At 38.6% G+C, this 17,052-nt stretch overlaps 1 protein-coding gene across 50 annotated transcripts in view; it reads left to right on the forward strand.

Moving 5' to 3' along the window:
• The window catches only part of para (sodium voltage-gated channel paralytic), a 68,836-nt gene that overhangs the window by 40,953 nt on the left and 10,831 nt on the right, over positions 1-17,052 (forward strand). For 28 of the 50 annotated variants that reach the window (XM_065867673.2, XM_065867676.2, XM_065867679.2 and 25 more), the window contains 8 exons: positions 454-861; positions 1,931-2,104; positions 5,763-5,885; positions 7,496-7,618; positions 8,572-8,766; positions 9,355-9,600; positions 11,724-11,994; positions 16,442-16,746. In XM_065867673.2, coding sequence (XP_065723745.2) covers positions 454-861; positions 1,931-2,104; positions 5,763-5,885; positions 7,496-7,618; positions 8,572-8,766; positions 9,355-9,600; positions 11,724-11,994; positions 16,442-16,746 — 1,845 coding nt within the window. Of the gene's footprint in view, positions 1-378; positions 862-1,930; positions 2,105-5,762; positions 5,886-7,495; positions 7,619-8,571; positions 8,767-9,354; positions 9,601-11,723; positions 11,995-16,441; positions 16,747-17,052 lie in introns of all 50 variants that reach the window. The other 22 variants (XM_070997824.1, XM_070997827.1, XM_070997825.1 and 19 more) reach the window with 1 other exon arrangement.

The raw sequence follows: 17,052 nt of genomic DNA on the forward strand, positions 1-17,052 counted from the left end.
TACTTTGTTATTATATAGAATATTTTCGTAACGACAAGAAATTGATTTACATTATTTGTTCGTTTCTCTTTTTCGTTCATTAAATTGTCACTTTTTTTCTTATAACATATAACTGTCTATATGTGTACTGTTATGTGTGTGTATTCCACCACCCAATCAATGAAAAAAAAAAAAAAATACCGAATTTACCAAAACAAAAATGATAAAAACTCAACCAACCAATCCAACCAACTGAACCCAACCAACTGAAAACCAAAAACTGAAACACATGAACTGAAATCTCGCTAAAAACAAAACCAAAAACAAAAACAAAAAAATATATACCGATATATATAAATATAAATATATATATGTATAACTATAACTATAACTATACAGATGATTGGCAACTCAATTAACCACCAAGACAATAGACTGGAACACGAGCTAAACCATAGAGGTTTGTCCTTACAGGACGACGACACTGCCAGCATTAACTCATATGGTAGCCATAAGAATCGACCATTCAAGGACGAGAGCCACAAGGGCAGCGCCGAGACGATGGAGGGCGAGGAGAAGCGCGACGCCAGCAAGGAGGATTTAGGTCTCGACGAGGAACTGGACGAGGAGGGCGAATGCGAGGAGGGCCCGCTCGACGGTGATATCATTATTCATGCACACGACGAGGATATACTCGATGAATATCCAGCTGATTGCTGCCCCGATTCGTACTATAAGAAATTTCCGATCTTAGCCGGTGACGATGACTCGCCGTTCTGGCAAGGATGGGGCAATTTACGACTGAAAACTTTTCAATTAATTGAAAATAAATATTTTGAAACAGCTGTTATCACTATGATTTTAATGAGTAGCTTAGCTTTGGTAAGTCAACTACAAAATTAAATTAAATTTATCAAAAAAAAAACCAAACTTAAAAACTATAATTCAAAAGACTCAAAACCAGACTCGAGACTATTTTTTGCCATTTAGATTGTTGCAAATTTGTGTCATTTGCTTTTTTACGTGCTAAAAACGCAAATCGTAGCTTGCAACAGATCACTAAATTAACCAATTTAAATCAAAAATCGAAAAAAATCAATCATTCAAAATAAGCAAAACAATTGAAAATGTAGTTATTCAAGCCATGCTTAAACTTTACCAAAGTTGATTGCTTCATTCAACCCCCACCCGACCCACTTTTCAGTTCGATCCCAGACTCTACCCAGTATAGCATAGTTTAGCATAGACATTCTTCGATTGGATCACAGTTTTATTTTCAATTACCCCAAGCCGATGGCAATGCTTGCTTTGCGTCTAGATACAAAGCACCTCAAGACTTTCCATCGGCCTTAACCACCTTGAAAATTCAATATTATACCCCAGTATCTTAAAACGAGAGAAGATGATATCCAAGTAGCTTAGATAGGTTTGCCTCTTATGCCTAGGCACATTCCTGTCAAACGGCTTGTGTCTCCGCGTAAGCTCGCAAACTTCAGTCAGGCATCTCTGCTTGACTTTCTAGTAGATCGATTAGCGTTAGCCCTAGAAGTTTACTTAGAGATTCGATATAGAACTATACGTAGACGCTTTGTGCGTATCATTTCAAGAATTTTGTCTTCAATTTCTTTGAAAATTTTTCTTTAATTGCGTTTGACTTTAATTTGTCCGCCCAAGAAGAAGATCAGAAATAAAAGAAGGAAAAGCCGACTGTTGTACAGCAGTACAGCAATGCTTTTACTACCATTTTAATACTCATTAATGTTATATAGCTTCTTATACTGCTTCTAGATAATTGTTATACTCGTACCCGTCTAATGTTACCTCATACTCTCCTAACCACTCTATAACGTCAATGTAAATGTCCATGTGTTTCTTCTATGAATACGCAACACCAACGAAACATCTAATCAACGAATCAACGTAACTGCAATCCATCTTCGAACCGGAACAGGCATTAGAAGATGTACATCTGCCACAAAGACCCATACTGCAGGATATTTTATACTATATGGACAGAATATTTACGGTTATATTCTTCTTGGAAATGTTAATCAAGTGGTTGGCGCTCGGCTTCAAAGTGTACTTCACCAACGCGTGGTGTTGGCTCGATTTCGTGATTGTCATGGTAAGTCCACCGGTTACCCAAGTAGATCGCTCCCTATTCTGCTTTCGGACCTCTCTATTTTGTTTGCCGAACTTATTTGAACGTGAAAAACTCAACCTAAACCACAAGCCTATCTCAAGACTGACCCTGGACAGAAATGAATTGAATTGAAATTACTAGAAGACGATTTAAGACTTTTCAGTTATGCCCTATCCCAGCCAACCCCTTTCACTGTGTGCTGCTTAGGACAGTACGACAGTCTTCTTATGAAAAACCAGCTCTCCCCGAGTCTGTATCTAAAGTGTATATTGAGAACCATTGTATGATAAACCAATGAACCAGTAAATAGTAAACAGTAAAGAGTAAAATGTAATCCATTTGTTTGATAACCATAGGTTAGCCTAGTTATTCACCATAGCTTAGAACGATAAGTGCCTAGACCATAGACCATCCCTATAGACATACTTAGCTTATCCAACTTTGAGTTTCGTTTTGAGTTACCCGCCAATCTAAATCGCCCATCTAGCTGTCGCTAATTAATTTGGCCGCGGTCTGGTCCGGGGCCGACGATGTGCCCGCCTTTCGCTCGATGCGAACTCTGCGCGCCCTGCGACCTCTGCGGGCCGTTTCGCGCTGGGAGGGCATGAAAGTAAGTAGCGTCCACCACAGCCTCTCTCTCTATCTCTCTCTGTCTCTGTTTCCATCTCTGTCTGTGTCTTTCTCGCTCTCTCTTTCCATATTTCTCCTCGATCGCAGTCTAACCTTCTATATATGTTTCTCTCTGTGTAGCTTTCCCTCATTCGCATTCTCTGTTGTCTTTATGTGTGTGTGTGTGCGAGTGAGTGTGTGTGTGTGTGTGTATGTGTGCCAAGTAACTAAATAATACTATGCGATAACTATAAATCCGTTAAATGTTGTGGCTTCACTAACAAACTAACTTCTCCTTTGAAGCTTTTTAAACTTCAATGCTTAAAAAAAAAGTGTTATACTGCCTTCTTCAGTTGGTTGTACACGGTGCTGCGGCTCCGTAAGATGATATTGCATTTTTCACAAGTATACTTTAAGCACCGTCTACAACCATCTTTATATAAAGATTTGGAAACCTTTAAGGACCAACAGCAATCGTAAACTTCGTTGGCAAAGCGCTTAATTCCCTACCGAAAACTGTTATACACACACAAAACACATATCCGAGCAATGTTATTAATCACCGTCTTTTAAATTTTTGTGTTTTAAACATATATTCATATTTAAGCCATTCATGTGCGTGTGTATCTATGGGTGTACGTGGTTTTCTTTCGCTCAATATGTGTGTGTTATACGCTACTATCCGTCCAAGCCGAATCGCTCACATTGCGCCGAGGGCAGCGCCATGCTAAGTGTTATACCGGCCAGTTCTGTAAATTTTCTGCTGCCTGTTAATGTTGATGTATTTACTCCTACATATGTATGTATGTCCCTATCAACCTTATAAATATATATATCTATATCAATGTCCCTATCTACTCATACTATTGCCTAAATGTAACGTAAAGTTAAAGTAAAATATATAAACAAATCAGCTCTACTGCAATAACAATATATTCAAGAAGCTTTGTAGGCATTGTATTTCATTGCTGCCGTCGCGTGCTTCAGCTTAGTTGCGTAAATAATATAACATTAGCGTAATCATACTTATATAGTCTATTCAAGTATCTTAGGACCATTGATCGAGACATACATAGGTCAGTCATAGATTTTAAATTGTACTATATACTCGTACGTATTTTTAATATCATTAATTAGAAATAAGAACAATACAATTGGCCAGCTGACGTAACTGTTATACGAGTTAAAGCGTATTATTACATGTGTATAAGTAGTTTGGTTCAATAAATAGACATAGCTTAGAAATTGGTAGAGATACCTCGCCCTTAACCCCCTGAACCCCCAGATATCCACCCCTGTACACTCCCAGTTGCCAAGTCCGAACCACTAGATCGTTTTGGTTGTCTTAGACAGATAGTCCTAGATACCCCATCTCCAAAGCCACGTCCACATGAACACAACGAATATGAACCGGAACTGGACCCCTTCCCTCGCCACGACCCCCCAACTTAGCGGCACCAAACTATATCCATCTGTATATGAACAGGTGTTATGTACATACTAAATGTATATCCCCATAATCGATGCAAGCGTACTACGCAAAAGGGCCACAACTGCACTGAATTGTACAAACAAGAAGTAAAACAGTATAATAACCAAGAACTTCGCGACGCTGAGTCGTTAGTGTATAGATATCCATATCGTTTACTCGTGTATGTATATATACTGTATATTCAACCACAATCAGTACAATCAGAACAACCAGATGTCGAGCATTCGACAAATCGCTCATACGCAGTGGTGGCAGTGTTTTACTTACAACAAACGACGCTCCAGTCGCGTCCCGTCTCACACCAACTGATGTCGCTTGGTCTGGGCTAACTTAACTGAGCTCTTATCCGGGGCTAGACCCCACACACCCCCCAAAATACAGTCAGTCCAGTGAAAACTGGGATCCACAATACCCAATCGAGTCCGGCAGCAAAGTTTGAGCAAAAATGTGTCAACATAGAGACAGATCAAGACAGAAAACCAAAAGCCGAAAGCCATTTTCAATGAGAACCTAGTGATGAGGTCGCACGACTGCACAATGGACCCATCGAGGTCCCTGCATACGCCCCGACCAACATCTGATCCCCCTCCCAACGCCACGAAGTAAAGTCTGTAAATATTAGAAGAATCTGTCGAACCACGGAACATCCATCCATCCAGTCTTTCGCCTCGTTTTGTCCACGGCGTATGCATGCCGAATTCGTCCATTGTGGAGTGTGGTGCGGCTGGTGGTGCAACTGATCGTTGTAGGAAACTATCAATTTAGACAGAGCTAGTTTAGATCCCAAAGTCATCTCTCTCTCTGTGGATGTTTCGTCCTTCCCAAATGTGCTAAATATCGAAAAGGCCCTCCGTATTCGTCCCAAACAACACACACAACTCTCGTCTCTATTTCTCTCTCTCTCACCCGGATCAGTAATCGTATCCCTAGCCTTGGATTGAACCGAAACTACTTCCAAATACACATCGAACCAATCCAAAAACCAATCGAAATAAACCGAACCCACAGTAATCTACATATACGTACTTTATATGCATATGTGTTAACCTGTTTTTGTGTGTATGTGTCTACGTCTATAAGTGTTACCATATATGTATTTGCCAGAAGACCTATATCTATCTATATATATTCGTACAAACTATATAACTTATCAACTATCGTACTACCCTAGGCTATTGTTTAAGAACATGTTTTGTCTAAGTCAGAACAGCGCATTGGTAATATGCAAGTAAGTTCTTCGAACCCATAGGGCCCCTGCCACGCCCCGCCCCGCCCCTTTCCATGCCCCTTTTTGTCGAGCAGCAGCTGCAACAACAACTACAACCACGGCGCGGATTAAACTCTTTAAAGTTTCTTTTTGTTAGACAGACAGAACTAAAACCAAAATACCAAGAACCTTAAACCTGATACCAAACCGAACAAAGAACCAAAAACAATTCACACCGAAAAGAAAGAATACACTTTTGCTTTATTTACAAAGATCTCTGTATGCAACTAAATATGTTAAACTTGGCACTATTCGAACTATATCGAAACTAGGTATCGCTTATCAACTTCGTTGCTTCACTTGTTGGAGCTGGTGGTATTCAAGCCTTCAAGACTATGCGAACGTTAAGAGCACTGAGACCACTACGTGCCATGTCCCGTATGCAGGGCATGAGGGTACGTACTTTCCATACATACTCGTAACAACCCTATACCAAAACCAAAATCAAATCAAAACCAATTACCACAACAAAAAACCAACAAACAAACAACTTCATCAATCAGTATCAGTATCAATATCAGTATCAGTATCAGTATCAGCATATCGTAAATCGTATATCAATCCTGCTAAAAGCGCCAAATCTCATCATAACTAATACTGGCGACTCATTTCGTTTAAACTAACAGCAACCGATCCGAATTGTGTATCTAGAGAAATTAAAACGTAGCTTTACACAGTTAACCATTTGGATTGATGAACTCATACTATGATTATCTATCTGCATCAGTGCAGCAGTTGATTTGATTTGTTGCATCCGTAATCTGTAAAACATAAACCATAAACCGTAATTGATTGACTGATTAGATGCTACTTACCCAACTACTTACTCTCAAATCTCTCTCTCATCGATCAGCCGAACACAAAAAACACACTCCAAGTACTAGAGTTAATCTTAGCTATCGTTAACCGTTATTCTTATACTTATCCGTATCGTTATACATAATTAGACAACTGTTTTGCCTTGCCTTCTCTCTCACACAAGTTGCGTCTTGCTCGCTCTCTTTTTCGCTCTCGCTCGCTCGCTCGCTCTCTTTCTCTCTCTCTCTCTATGTTTGTCCAACTATCCACATCTTTTATTGATCGTCCGCTCCGCTCACTCTTAAAATAATTGGCTCATCCGAACATAACCAACTACCAAATTCGCTTAACTAGCTTCAATCGACGACAATCCGTCGAGTCTTTTTGCCTGCCCTGTATTGTAGAAACCGAACTTAAAGCTAGAATTATCATCGTCTTATGTACCTACACCACTTTTGATTCTACTCGTACTTATCCCATCTCATCTAGTCCGAATTCCAATCGGAGTCACGTACTTAGTCTCTAGTTTAAGTTACCTCTTAGCTAAATTTGCTGTATTTATATATTTAACTACTTCAATTTGAGCATGTGCTTGCTTGTTCTCCAAAAGAACCGTTATGCCGTTGCCTGTTGTGCCTAACCGTTATACATGTAGTGTTGTAAAGTGAACTGCTGCTTTGCCTTGGCTCAGTGTTGAGAAACGCACGCTGCCTGCAAGTAGTGTTGGACTACACCGAGAAAATCTCCATTTGCACATACACACGCTTGCATCTCATAGAACTCAAACATAAAGCTCTATAAACAAACTATTAGCCATCTATACAGCAATCACACTCATTCACAATACAACCATAGACACGCAATAACACACCTTTGTACATCCACATCTATTTATAAGTCTGATACTAACTTAGTGTATACCGATAAATATATATATATTCCCAACTGACTAAATAACTCTTTGCATTTATTGTATTATATTCTATCCCCTCTCCCTCGCCCTCGCCTCGCCTTGCCTCGCATCACCCATACACCCATGTATCCCAACTACTACAACAACCAACCAAACAACCAAACCATCGATAACTCAACTCCCAATCATCATCGACGTTGCCAACGACGACCCAATCGGTTAACGATCGATTGATCAATCAATCCACGAAATCTGAAACGAACGACTACAAAAAAAAAACCAAACCAAATTCAGGTCGTCGTTAATGCGCTGGTACAAGCTATACCGTCCATCTTCAATGTGCTATTGGTGTGTCTAATATTTTGGCTAATTTTTGCCATAATGGGTGTACAGCTTTTTGCTGGAAAATATTTTAAGGTACGTGCCAAATGTTTCAAACTAAAACCTGAACCAAAACCAGAAACCAAGCCAAAACCAAAAACCGAAACATAATAAAACAGGCCAAATATCGGAGGTAAAATGAATACAAGTCACAGGCTTGTGCTCGTTTCGCCTCCCAACGGCTAAAATTGAAAAAGAAATCCAATTCAGAGCAGCATTCCATAATTAGCAATAATCAATCAGTCGAATCGAATCAAATAAGTCTTGAAAGAAATGCGTATCTTTGCATCTATTTTTCGTAAATAGTTGAGTTTTAAACACGATTCAAAACGTTAGGTTCAGAAGTAACGAGCCAAGGCTTTGTCCAAATACAAATGACAAATCCTTGCTGACTGTACATAAAATCAGAATCCATTCAAACGCAAGTCCTGAGCAAGAACCAGAATCGGAATCAATATCAAAATCAGATGAATCAGAGTCCGATTCAGCTTGGGCATGCTTATCGAACGTTATATAACTATACGAGTATGCGACCTTGCGAAAGTTGCTGCACTAAAAACGTTTCTTAGAACACTCCTTAGTAATAGCCTTAGTCAGTACATTGCCTTTTGCACTGGAAATTGAAAAAGAGCAAAACATAAACTATCCTATCTATTTAAATATAATCAAATATAAACTAATCCAATTCAAATGATGCCGAGCTTTTTAAAATATCGTTTAGTCAAGAGGCCAAGCTAATTAACTGCTCAAACACTAACACACCCACAGAACCACTGACACTATTAAAACTTAGTTAGCATCTATGTATAGCTGTTTCCTTATGTAATCCGCCCCGCCCATATATATATCTATTACTATATCTATCTGTATGTGAAATCCCGCATAACCGAAATACATTTTTCCGAAATCAACTCGATAAACAAAACCAAACCCATCGACGCCAACCACCGATGACCACCGAATCGATAACCACGATCGATAACCAACAGTGCGAGGACATGAACGGCACGAAGCTCAGCCACGAGATCATACCAAATCGCAATGCCTGCGAGAGCGAGAACTACACGTGGGTGAATTCAGCAATGAATTTCGATCATGTAGGTAACGCGTATCTGTGCCTTTTCCAAGTGGCCACCTTCAAAGGCTGGATACAAATCATGAACGATGCTATCGATTCACGAGAGGTAATGTACAACCCTTACAATCCATATCACTCCAAACACCCAAATCAGACTGCATTTATGTTTGCCAATGCGCTTTGCCAACCACAAAAACAAGTAAAAAGTCTATAATTAAACACGCAAAATAGAGCAGAAAACCGCTATGACAAAGCTATGATGCAAACGAATAGTTAGTTTATCCATACATACTGTAAATGTAAAGAAAATGTCTATAATCTATACCTAAGTCCAGTCTATGATACTTTTTATTAATCAACCAATTTTATCTATAACTTTTTCTCTTTTTTATATATGATCAACAAATCTACAACTACAACAACACTCAACACTAAAAAACAACTACAAACAACAACAAATACGGTCACACCACTCCAAAAAAAAACTCTGGCCACACCCACTCCACAACAACAACAACACGAGCAACACTAAAAATGATCCATTCACCAAATAAAAATCGAAACGAAATGAAATGAAACCCGAAACTGAAACCAATGATGCCATACTACAAAATTTCCCCGCAAACGCACAAAATTCAACAACGATTCCTGCTGCTATCGATCGATATCGAACTGGCCAAACAATCGATAACAGGTGGACAAGCAACCAATTCGTGAAACGAACATCTACATGTATTTATATTTCGTATTCTTCATCATATTTGGATCATTTTTCACACTCAATCTGTTCATTGGTGTTATCATTGATAATTTTAATGAGCAAAAGAAAAAAGCAGGTGGATCATTAGAAATGTTCATGACAGAAGATCAGAAAAAGTACTATAATGCTATGAAAAAGATGGGCTCTAAAAAACCATTAAAAGCCATTCCAAGACCAAGGGTAAGACAACAACAAAATACAAAAAAAAAAACATAATTAATAAAACCGAAAACCTAAAATAAATGAAAAAAAAACTATAACAACAATCAAACTACAAAAAGCTTAAATTAATATAACACAATAAGAATAAGAAAAAATGACAAATAACATATATAAACTAAATTAAAAATCTCTTAAGAGGGGACATCAAAGCCTATTGTACAAACTACAAGTAGTACAAATTTATTCAAGTAAAATACTTGCCAAGTTCTCAAACTTTCCGTTTTTAGCCGATTTCAATTCATTTGATGCCCCACGAGCGAAATTTATGAACGCATTTAATCTATAAACCAATAAGAAATATAACTGAAGCATATAAACTTAACAAATGAAAGTCAGGACAATAAGAGAAACAAGCTTCGATCGCGTAATCTGTGCCAATCGTATCTATATTGTATATATAACATTTTGTATATATGATAAACTTTTTTCTATGTTAACTTGTATTAAAGAAACACCGAACTGTGCTACTGAATCAGACTGTTATACCAGACTTATAAACTCAAATACAAATCGATAAATTTGCCCGGCCCTTTGGCCTTTAAGATCAAATACCACAAAATATGATTCGACTAATATCCAAAGAATTAGTACGAAACTGTTATACCAACTCGAACGTCGACAAAAACCCTTGCAATCCGTTGAGTATATTTATGTTCCAAACACATATCTACGTACGCGCATATGTATGTATGTATGTGAAAGGCCCTGTTCTCTAGCAATATTTTGTCAAGTTAATTGATAGATCTTTGAAACAAGAAAAACAACATGAGAAACATTACGAAAACGAAAAGAACAAGAAGATGAAGGCAGCGCACCAAGTCGAGTCTCTGGAATGGCTGCCGTGGTGCGAGAGAGAGACAACGCCACTGTTGCCATTGAGCGACTCCTGCGTGCGACTGCGAGTGCGAGTGCGACGACGATATGGTCGCAACATACCGTTTTCTTTTCTACTCTAATACTTAATTTCCACTAGCTGTATTTAAGTATTGTGTCCGTTTGGTTCGTCTGTACTTAAACATTTTTATGTCTGCCATTTATCAGCTGGACGTTCGTTCTATCAAATTTAAAATTCCAAAAGCAAAGCAAAACTACAATCTATCTATATATGTATATACCTATCTATGATACCCCACTCGCAACACTCTTAACCTAGATATGGCAACCAATGCATGTTTCTTTACTACTCTCGTACAACTACTACTCCTAATATGGATGTGTACATAGCATACATCTTGGCACGTCTCTCTTTAATCTCTACTCTACTCTACTCTGGGCATGTTTAGTGATAGTCACAGAACGATAACCGATAACTAAAACCAATACTAAATCGATAGCATAATCAAAATCGAGCTACCAGATATTAGAAGTGTGAGGAAACGGCTAGCGTCTGGCATGCTGACGTAGAAAAGAGACGGACTGACTGCACGTTTTCAAACCGAATGATCTCTCTCCCTCTCTCTCTCTCTATTCATAGCTCCGTAAATGTATCCGTCTCTGTCTCGTGATATGCCGCCAAAGATTCGTGTAGTGCTCTGTTATATAGCCTTAACTTAACCGTTAACCAATAAACCTTAACCGATGCAATGAATGAATGTTTCTAGCACAATGAGTCACTGTCTAACAATGTTACCCAACTGTTTTACTGTTATACGCCTACTCTGTACGTCTGCAGGTGCGCGAGAACGGGAAAGACGCTCCACAGAACATCACATCATGGAAAAAAGTTTGCAATTGGCACAGATCTACAAACGTTATGTAATACTGAAAAGAATCAACATGAAATCAAAAAAAAGCTAAGAATACGATAAACCCCTATAAAAATAAAACTAAAAAGTAACTCAATAACACTTATAAAGCGATCAACTGGGCTGATAACTCTTACCCCATATATAACTAATAAGCAAATTCGACGTATTTAACCAGATGTACTTATACAAAACTCTTCTATTCCTTTTCTCTCTTCTCTCCAATGTGTTTTGTCGGTGTCCAACGATTGATTACGTTTTATGTTCTTACCTTTCCGTATTATTTCCCTTTTGATTTCGGTGTTGATCTTTGGTTGACTTCTTTTACCATTCCAGTGGCGACCACAAGCAATAGTCTTTGAAATAGTAACCGATAAGAAATTCGATATAATCATTATGTTATTCATTGGTCTGAACATGTTCACCATGACCCTCGATCGTTACGATGCGTCGGACACGTACAACGCGGTCCTAGACTATCTCAATGCGATATTCGTAGTTATTTTCAGTTCCGAATGTCTATTAAAAATATTCGCTTTACGATATCACTATTTTATTGAGCCATGGAATTTATTTGATGTAGTAGTTGTCATTTTATCCATCTTAGGTAAGTAAAACCGAAAATCAATTTCCAAATTAACCCCACCAACCAATACCCAACCGCCAAACCAAATAGCCAAAGTATGCAAATCGACCCCGAGCTTTAAAGCAAATAAACAAAAACTTTTTTGAATTCAGGATCATTACTGTGATCCTCGAGTCGTAAACTCCCCTCTCTCCCACTCTCTCTATCTATATGCATATATTTGATGTAAAAACCTGTCTGTCTCTGCAACAGTACGCTCCTCTTTAAGTATTGTCCTTTCCAATAATTGTTGCTATTTTGCTGTCGTATAGGTAATGCGTAATACCATTGTTCGATGTTGATTCGTATTGAAATCCCCCATTCCCAGCAAAAGAAATGAGCAATGTAATAATCCCCTCCCAACCGATTTGTTGTGTAAAAAAATTGTTGTATCGCGAGTGCTCATATTGGGATGTGGATCCAACTGTTATACTTGTATTTATAACGGGATCACAATCACTTTATGAGCAGCTCAATGTTGTTGTGCTTAACGTATTCCAAGTTATGTTTTTGTTTTCGCTTTTGAAACGCTTGCCATTTGCATAATTAGCTGAAGATGTAAGAATTTTTTTAAAGAAAGTGTTATACATCTGTTATATAAAAAGCTTTAATCTGTTTCAATTCTGTCCACGTAACCGTAATTTAATTTAATTAATTAAAACGAAATTGCTAAGCTATTCAAATTTTATGAAATAAAGCTAAAATCTGTCATACAAGCTGTTTTTTTAATCTTTTAAAATAAGGCCTTTATGCTGTTATACGAGCTGTATATTTTTGAGTTCATTTAATGCGGCTTGAAATCAAACGGTTATTTAACCTCAAAATAGATCAAATCTAATAAAATAATTTTTCAAAGTTTACTAATATACTGCAATCAGTTTTTATGCTTTTTTGCTATAGAGAACTCCAGCTAAAATTGCAAATGCGCAATCGATTAATTACTGTGATTAATATTAAAATTGTTGTTGTTGTTATTGCCAAATTTGTATGTAAAATAAGTAAATCGATGTTACATTTTTATTTTAGCCTAAGTTGAAAAGTAAACGTACTACGTTGCTATATTGGTGTTGATTTTATTGTATTTTCCAAGTAATTGTTGTCGTTCGTAGTTGGCGTTAAAATCGAAATGTTTATATTTGACCATAAACTTGATATATTTTTCGTTGTCAATCAAATATTAATACTAACAATTGGCAGATTTCAAATGAAGTTTGTCGAAAAAAAATTATATTTTATTCAAGCTTAAGTGAGCCAGTCCTGTGCTCAAATATTTTGATTTATTTTTTTCTATTTTATTTAATCTTAAACTACAATTGAAAGACCGAAAAAATTGCGCATACGTAAGCACAAAAAGGGAACGAACAAATGGAAGAGCTGAGGCCAGACATTTCCCACCACACAAAATATGTGGAATTATATTCTGAAAATCAAGTAGGATTGGCATTTGGATACAACCAGAAACGAGCGCGATAAACTCTACAAAAGATGGCTTAAAATATGCTTTACTACATTGACCAATGCAACAGAGAGCCTCCTTTTTAGTGCCGAGTGCGTTGAAAAGGATGCTTTTCCCCGTTCTGTTGCTGTCGAAGGTGTTGCCCCGATTCGAAATGCGCCCAAAAAAATGTTTTGTCTAGCGAAAGACCCCGAAACCCTCAAACCCCCACCCCAAAAGACCTTAACCTCAACCTTGATCCAACTCCAAGCCAGAACCGAACCAAAACCAGTAACCAAGATAACCCCCCCAAAAAAAAAACGGAACCTAAACAAACCGATCGTATTGTGTTTTTTTCCTACATATACAAGTTTTTCGTTTCACTTTTGAAATAACTATAGTTTGTGCGAGAGAAGCTTCAAGTAAACCTTTACTATTTAAGAGCTGCGAAACTTAAATGTTGCTTACGCTTCCTTTATCTCATACGTATTTATATATATGTTTACTACTCGCAAGAGAATCACGCGCCCCAACTTGTTTTCAAGCGCACTTTCCAAGAACCAAAAAAAAAAAAAAAAAACTATAATGCTTTAAATTTTTTCGAACGCTCTAAAGTATGCTTCCTTATTTGGCTTCGATGTTGCGACAGACGCAAAGTGATATCCTCATAGACGAATATATTAATACACGCTTAAGGCAAACGAAAACAATCCACAAAAAAAGAAATAAAACAAAAAAAGAAAAGAAAACGACGACTGAGCTTTTGTAAATGCAAATTCTTTAAATAACAAAATAACATGAATAACAATAAAAAATCAATAAAAAAAAGCAATTGCTAATACACTCTCACACACACACACACACAGAACTACACTCTTGAACACGTTAAATGGCTTGCACAAAAAACGCATAACAAAATATTAAAAGAAACGAAATGAAAGTTAAAATCAAGATAAACTCAATCACACAAGATTCATTCAGAGTTAGGTGTCAATGGGCATTCCACAAGCATTCCACTCTGTGCGATTGTCGGTTGCATAACTCTGTAAGCTACTGCATATGGTATCCAGACCGAAAAAACCAACTGGGGATCCCGATCTCATAAAGGGATCCGCCAGCGATCAGAGCCAGGAGCTCTGAGGGCGGGGCCCCAGCCAGGACAACGGCCATGCGGACTGTCTTAGCGTGCAGATCCTGCAAGGCCGTTGAACTGGATCGGACCGGACCCAACGGCAATTCAATCCAAACCAACCCAGCCCGAATCGAACCGAATCGTATCGTATCACACCGATCCCCAGAAACCCGTTCCGAGCCCCGTTGATAGTGCGTTTAGTGTGCCCATGCCGGAGGGTTCCGCCCACAATCTGGCCCACAATCTCTGTTCATTTTCAAAGATCTACTTTGAAAATCTAAAATACAATCAAATCGATGGATATACCGTAGCAATAGCCTGAATCTTCTTAATGGTTTTGGTCCAATCTACGATGGAGATTATGTACTTTACTATGAACGTAGTAAAAAGCATACAACTTTGTATATTCTATAGACGAGTACCCCTCCAATGGTTCCCAAGCCATTCCCTAGTGCGGGACTTGACCCCACCCAAATACCCTACCCTTTTTTTTTATCTACAACTCTTTCTACCTAGTTATAAGAAGCTTCCACCTTACAACTCTAATTTTTGTGTTCTTTCAACTTGTTAATCTTTTTTCGAGATCGCTGTAATTTCGCTCTCAACTCAAAATTCCAAAAGTCCTGCAAATAGTTCGTTCGACCACGCCACCGCCCTTCCAACGCCCTTTCTCCATTGTTAGAGCCATCAAACGAGTTAAAACCAAATTAGAACCAATGAACATTTTGATCAGCCGGGCAGCGAACGAACTTTGCAGTGTATAGTATTTGGCACATATAAAATATGCTGCGGATTATCGCTAAAGAAACGTAACCACGCATTCCAAAAAGAAAAAACAAAAAACGAAATGAAATTAATTTTTGCATATATCGATAACGGTTCCCGATATACGAATTTCGGGCTCCAAGATTTTGTTTTGATGCTACTTTTGCTGTCGCTGCTTAAACCAACGCCAAAGATCGCCTGCTCCTGCGCCAGCTGCTCGCAAACAGCCAAAGGATATCGACTGCTTAACCTGTTAACCGTTTACTGTTAACCGTTCAGCGTTTACCGTTTACTCTAACCTTAAAGTTTTTGGTTTTCAATATTTTTTGTTTCATTTTTTGATCGTTTTTTCTATATCTCTCTCTTTCTCTCTCTGTTTTGGTTTTTGCGCAGCAAAATCTCTAATTTGATCTAGGCCAGCTGTAAAAACTATATGTGTTAACCAGTGTTTAAAAAACTGTCTGAATTTTCCCATTGAAAAGTTCCAGAAGTTACACAACACTGTGACTTTTACCACTTCGGATGAAGCATTTTAAACACTGGTGTTAACTGTACTGCTAATCTGTATAAGTAACCAGTAACTGTACTTTGACTGTATATGTTGTAAATGTAATTGTAATTTAATTGTACTTCCTTCGCTCCACGACGATTGACATTGCTCTTCGATTGATCGATTGAACTGTTTTTATTTTGTATTTTTGTTCCGCCTGTTTATGTTTTGTGTCAACTGTACCCAAGAGTAATTTTTGTCCAAACTGTACATATAAGTTTTGCGTTTGTTAATGTACCCTTAACCCGTAACCCTTATCCCCACTATATGTGTGTGCGTATCTGTTTGTATATTGTTGACTGACGTTGGAGAAAATGGAGGAGCGGAGCGTTCCGACAACCTAATGCTTTCCATATTTCAGCTATGTCAAGTGTTTATGTCTCGAGCTCCCGGAGCTTTAGTCGCCAGCTTAATGAAACCCCGTCCACAATGTCCCCCCAAATTCCCATCCAAGATCCACGAATCCCGACCCCGATTCTATGTACCAACTCAACTGATTTATCTTGATAAACTCAATCCCCAATCCGCTGCCAAATGTTCGCCGCAGGTCTCGTACTTAGCGATATTATCGAGAAGTACTTCGTGTCGCCGACCCTGCTCCGAGTGGTGCGTGTGGCGAAGGTGGGTCGAGTCCTTCGACTGGTGAAGGGCGCCAAGGGCATCAGGACACTGCTATTCGCGTTGGCCATGTCGCTACCAGCCCTCTTCAACATCTGCCTGCTGCTGTTCCTGGTCATGTTCATCTTCGCCATCTTCGGCATGTCGTTCTTCATGCACGTGAAGGAGAAGAGCGGCATCAACGACGTCTACAACTTCAAGACCTTTGGGCAGAGCATGATCCTGCTCTTTCAGGTAAGAGGCCCAGCCACAATTCCGTTGACGGTTTATGTTGTCTATTGTTGTTGTCGTTGGGTGATGTTGCCACAACCCCGTGCTGAAATCGAAAGTTAGTTACCAAAGAAAAAAAAAAAGAATAACCAATACCTCTCTGATCTGACCATCGATCGGCGACGCTCTATCGCTGGAGTTTGGGCGTCGATCGATGGCCGGAAACGGAAACGGTGCCGCCATTTTGGGCCGGCCATTGTTTGTTCAGTCTAGTGGCAACATCACAATGTTGATTGAAGCTGCGGTAGTTGTTGGTAAAAGCTAAATTAG

Source organism: Drosophila suzukii, chromosome X (genome assembly GCF_043229965.1).
Source record: "Drosophila suzukii chromosome X, CBGP_Dsuzu_IsoJpt1.0, whole genome shotgun sequence".
Taxonomy (NCBI): domain Eukaryota; kingdom Metazoa; phylum Arthropoda; class Insecta; order Diptera; family Drosophilidae; genus Drosophila; species Drosophila suzukii.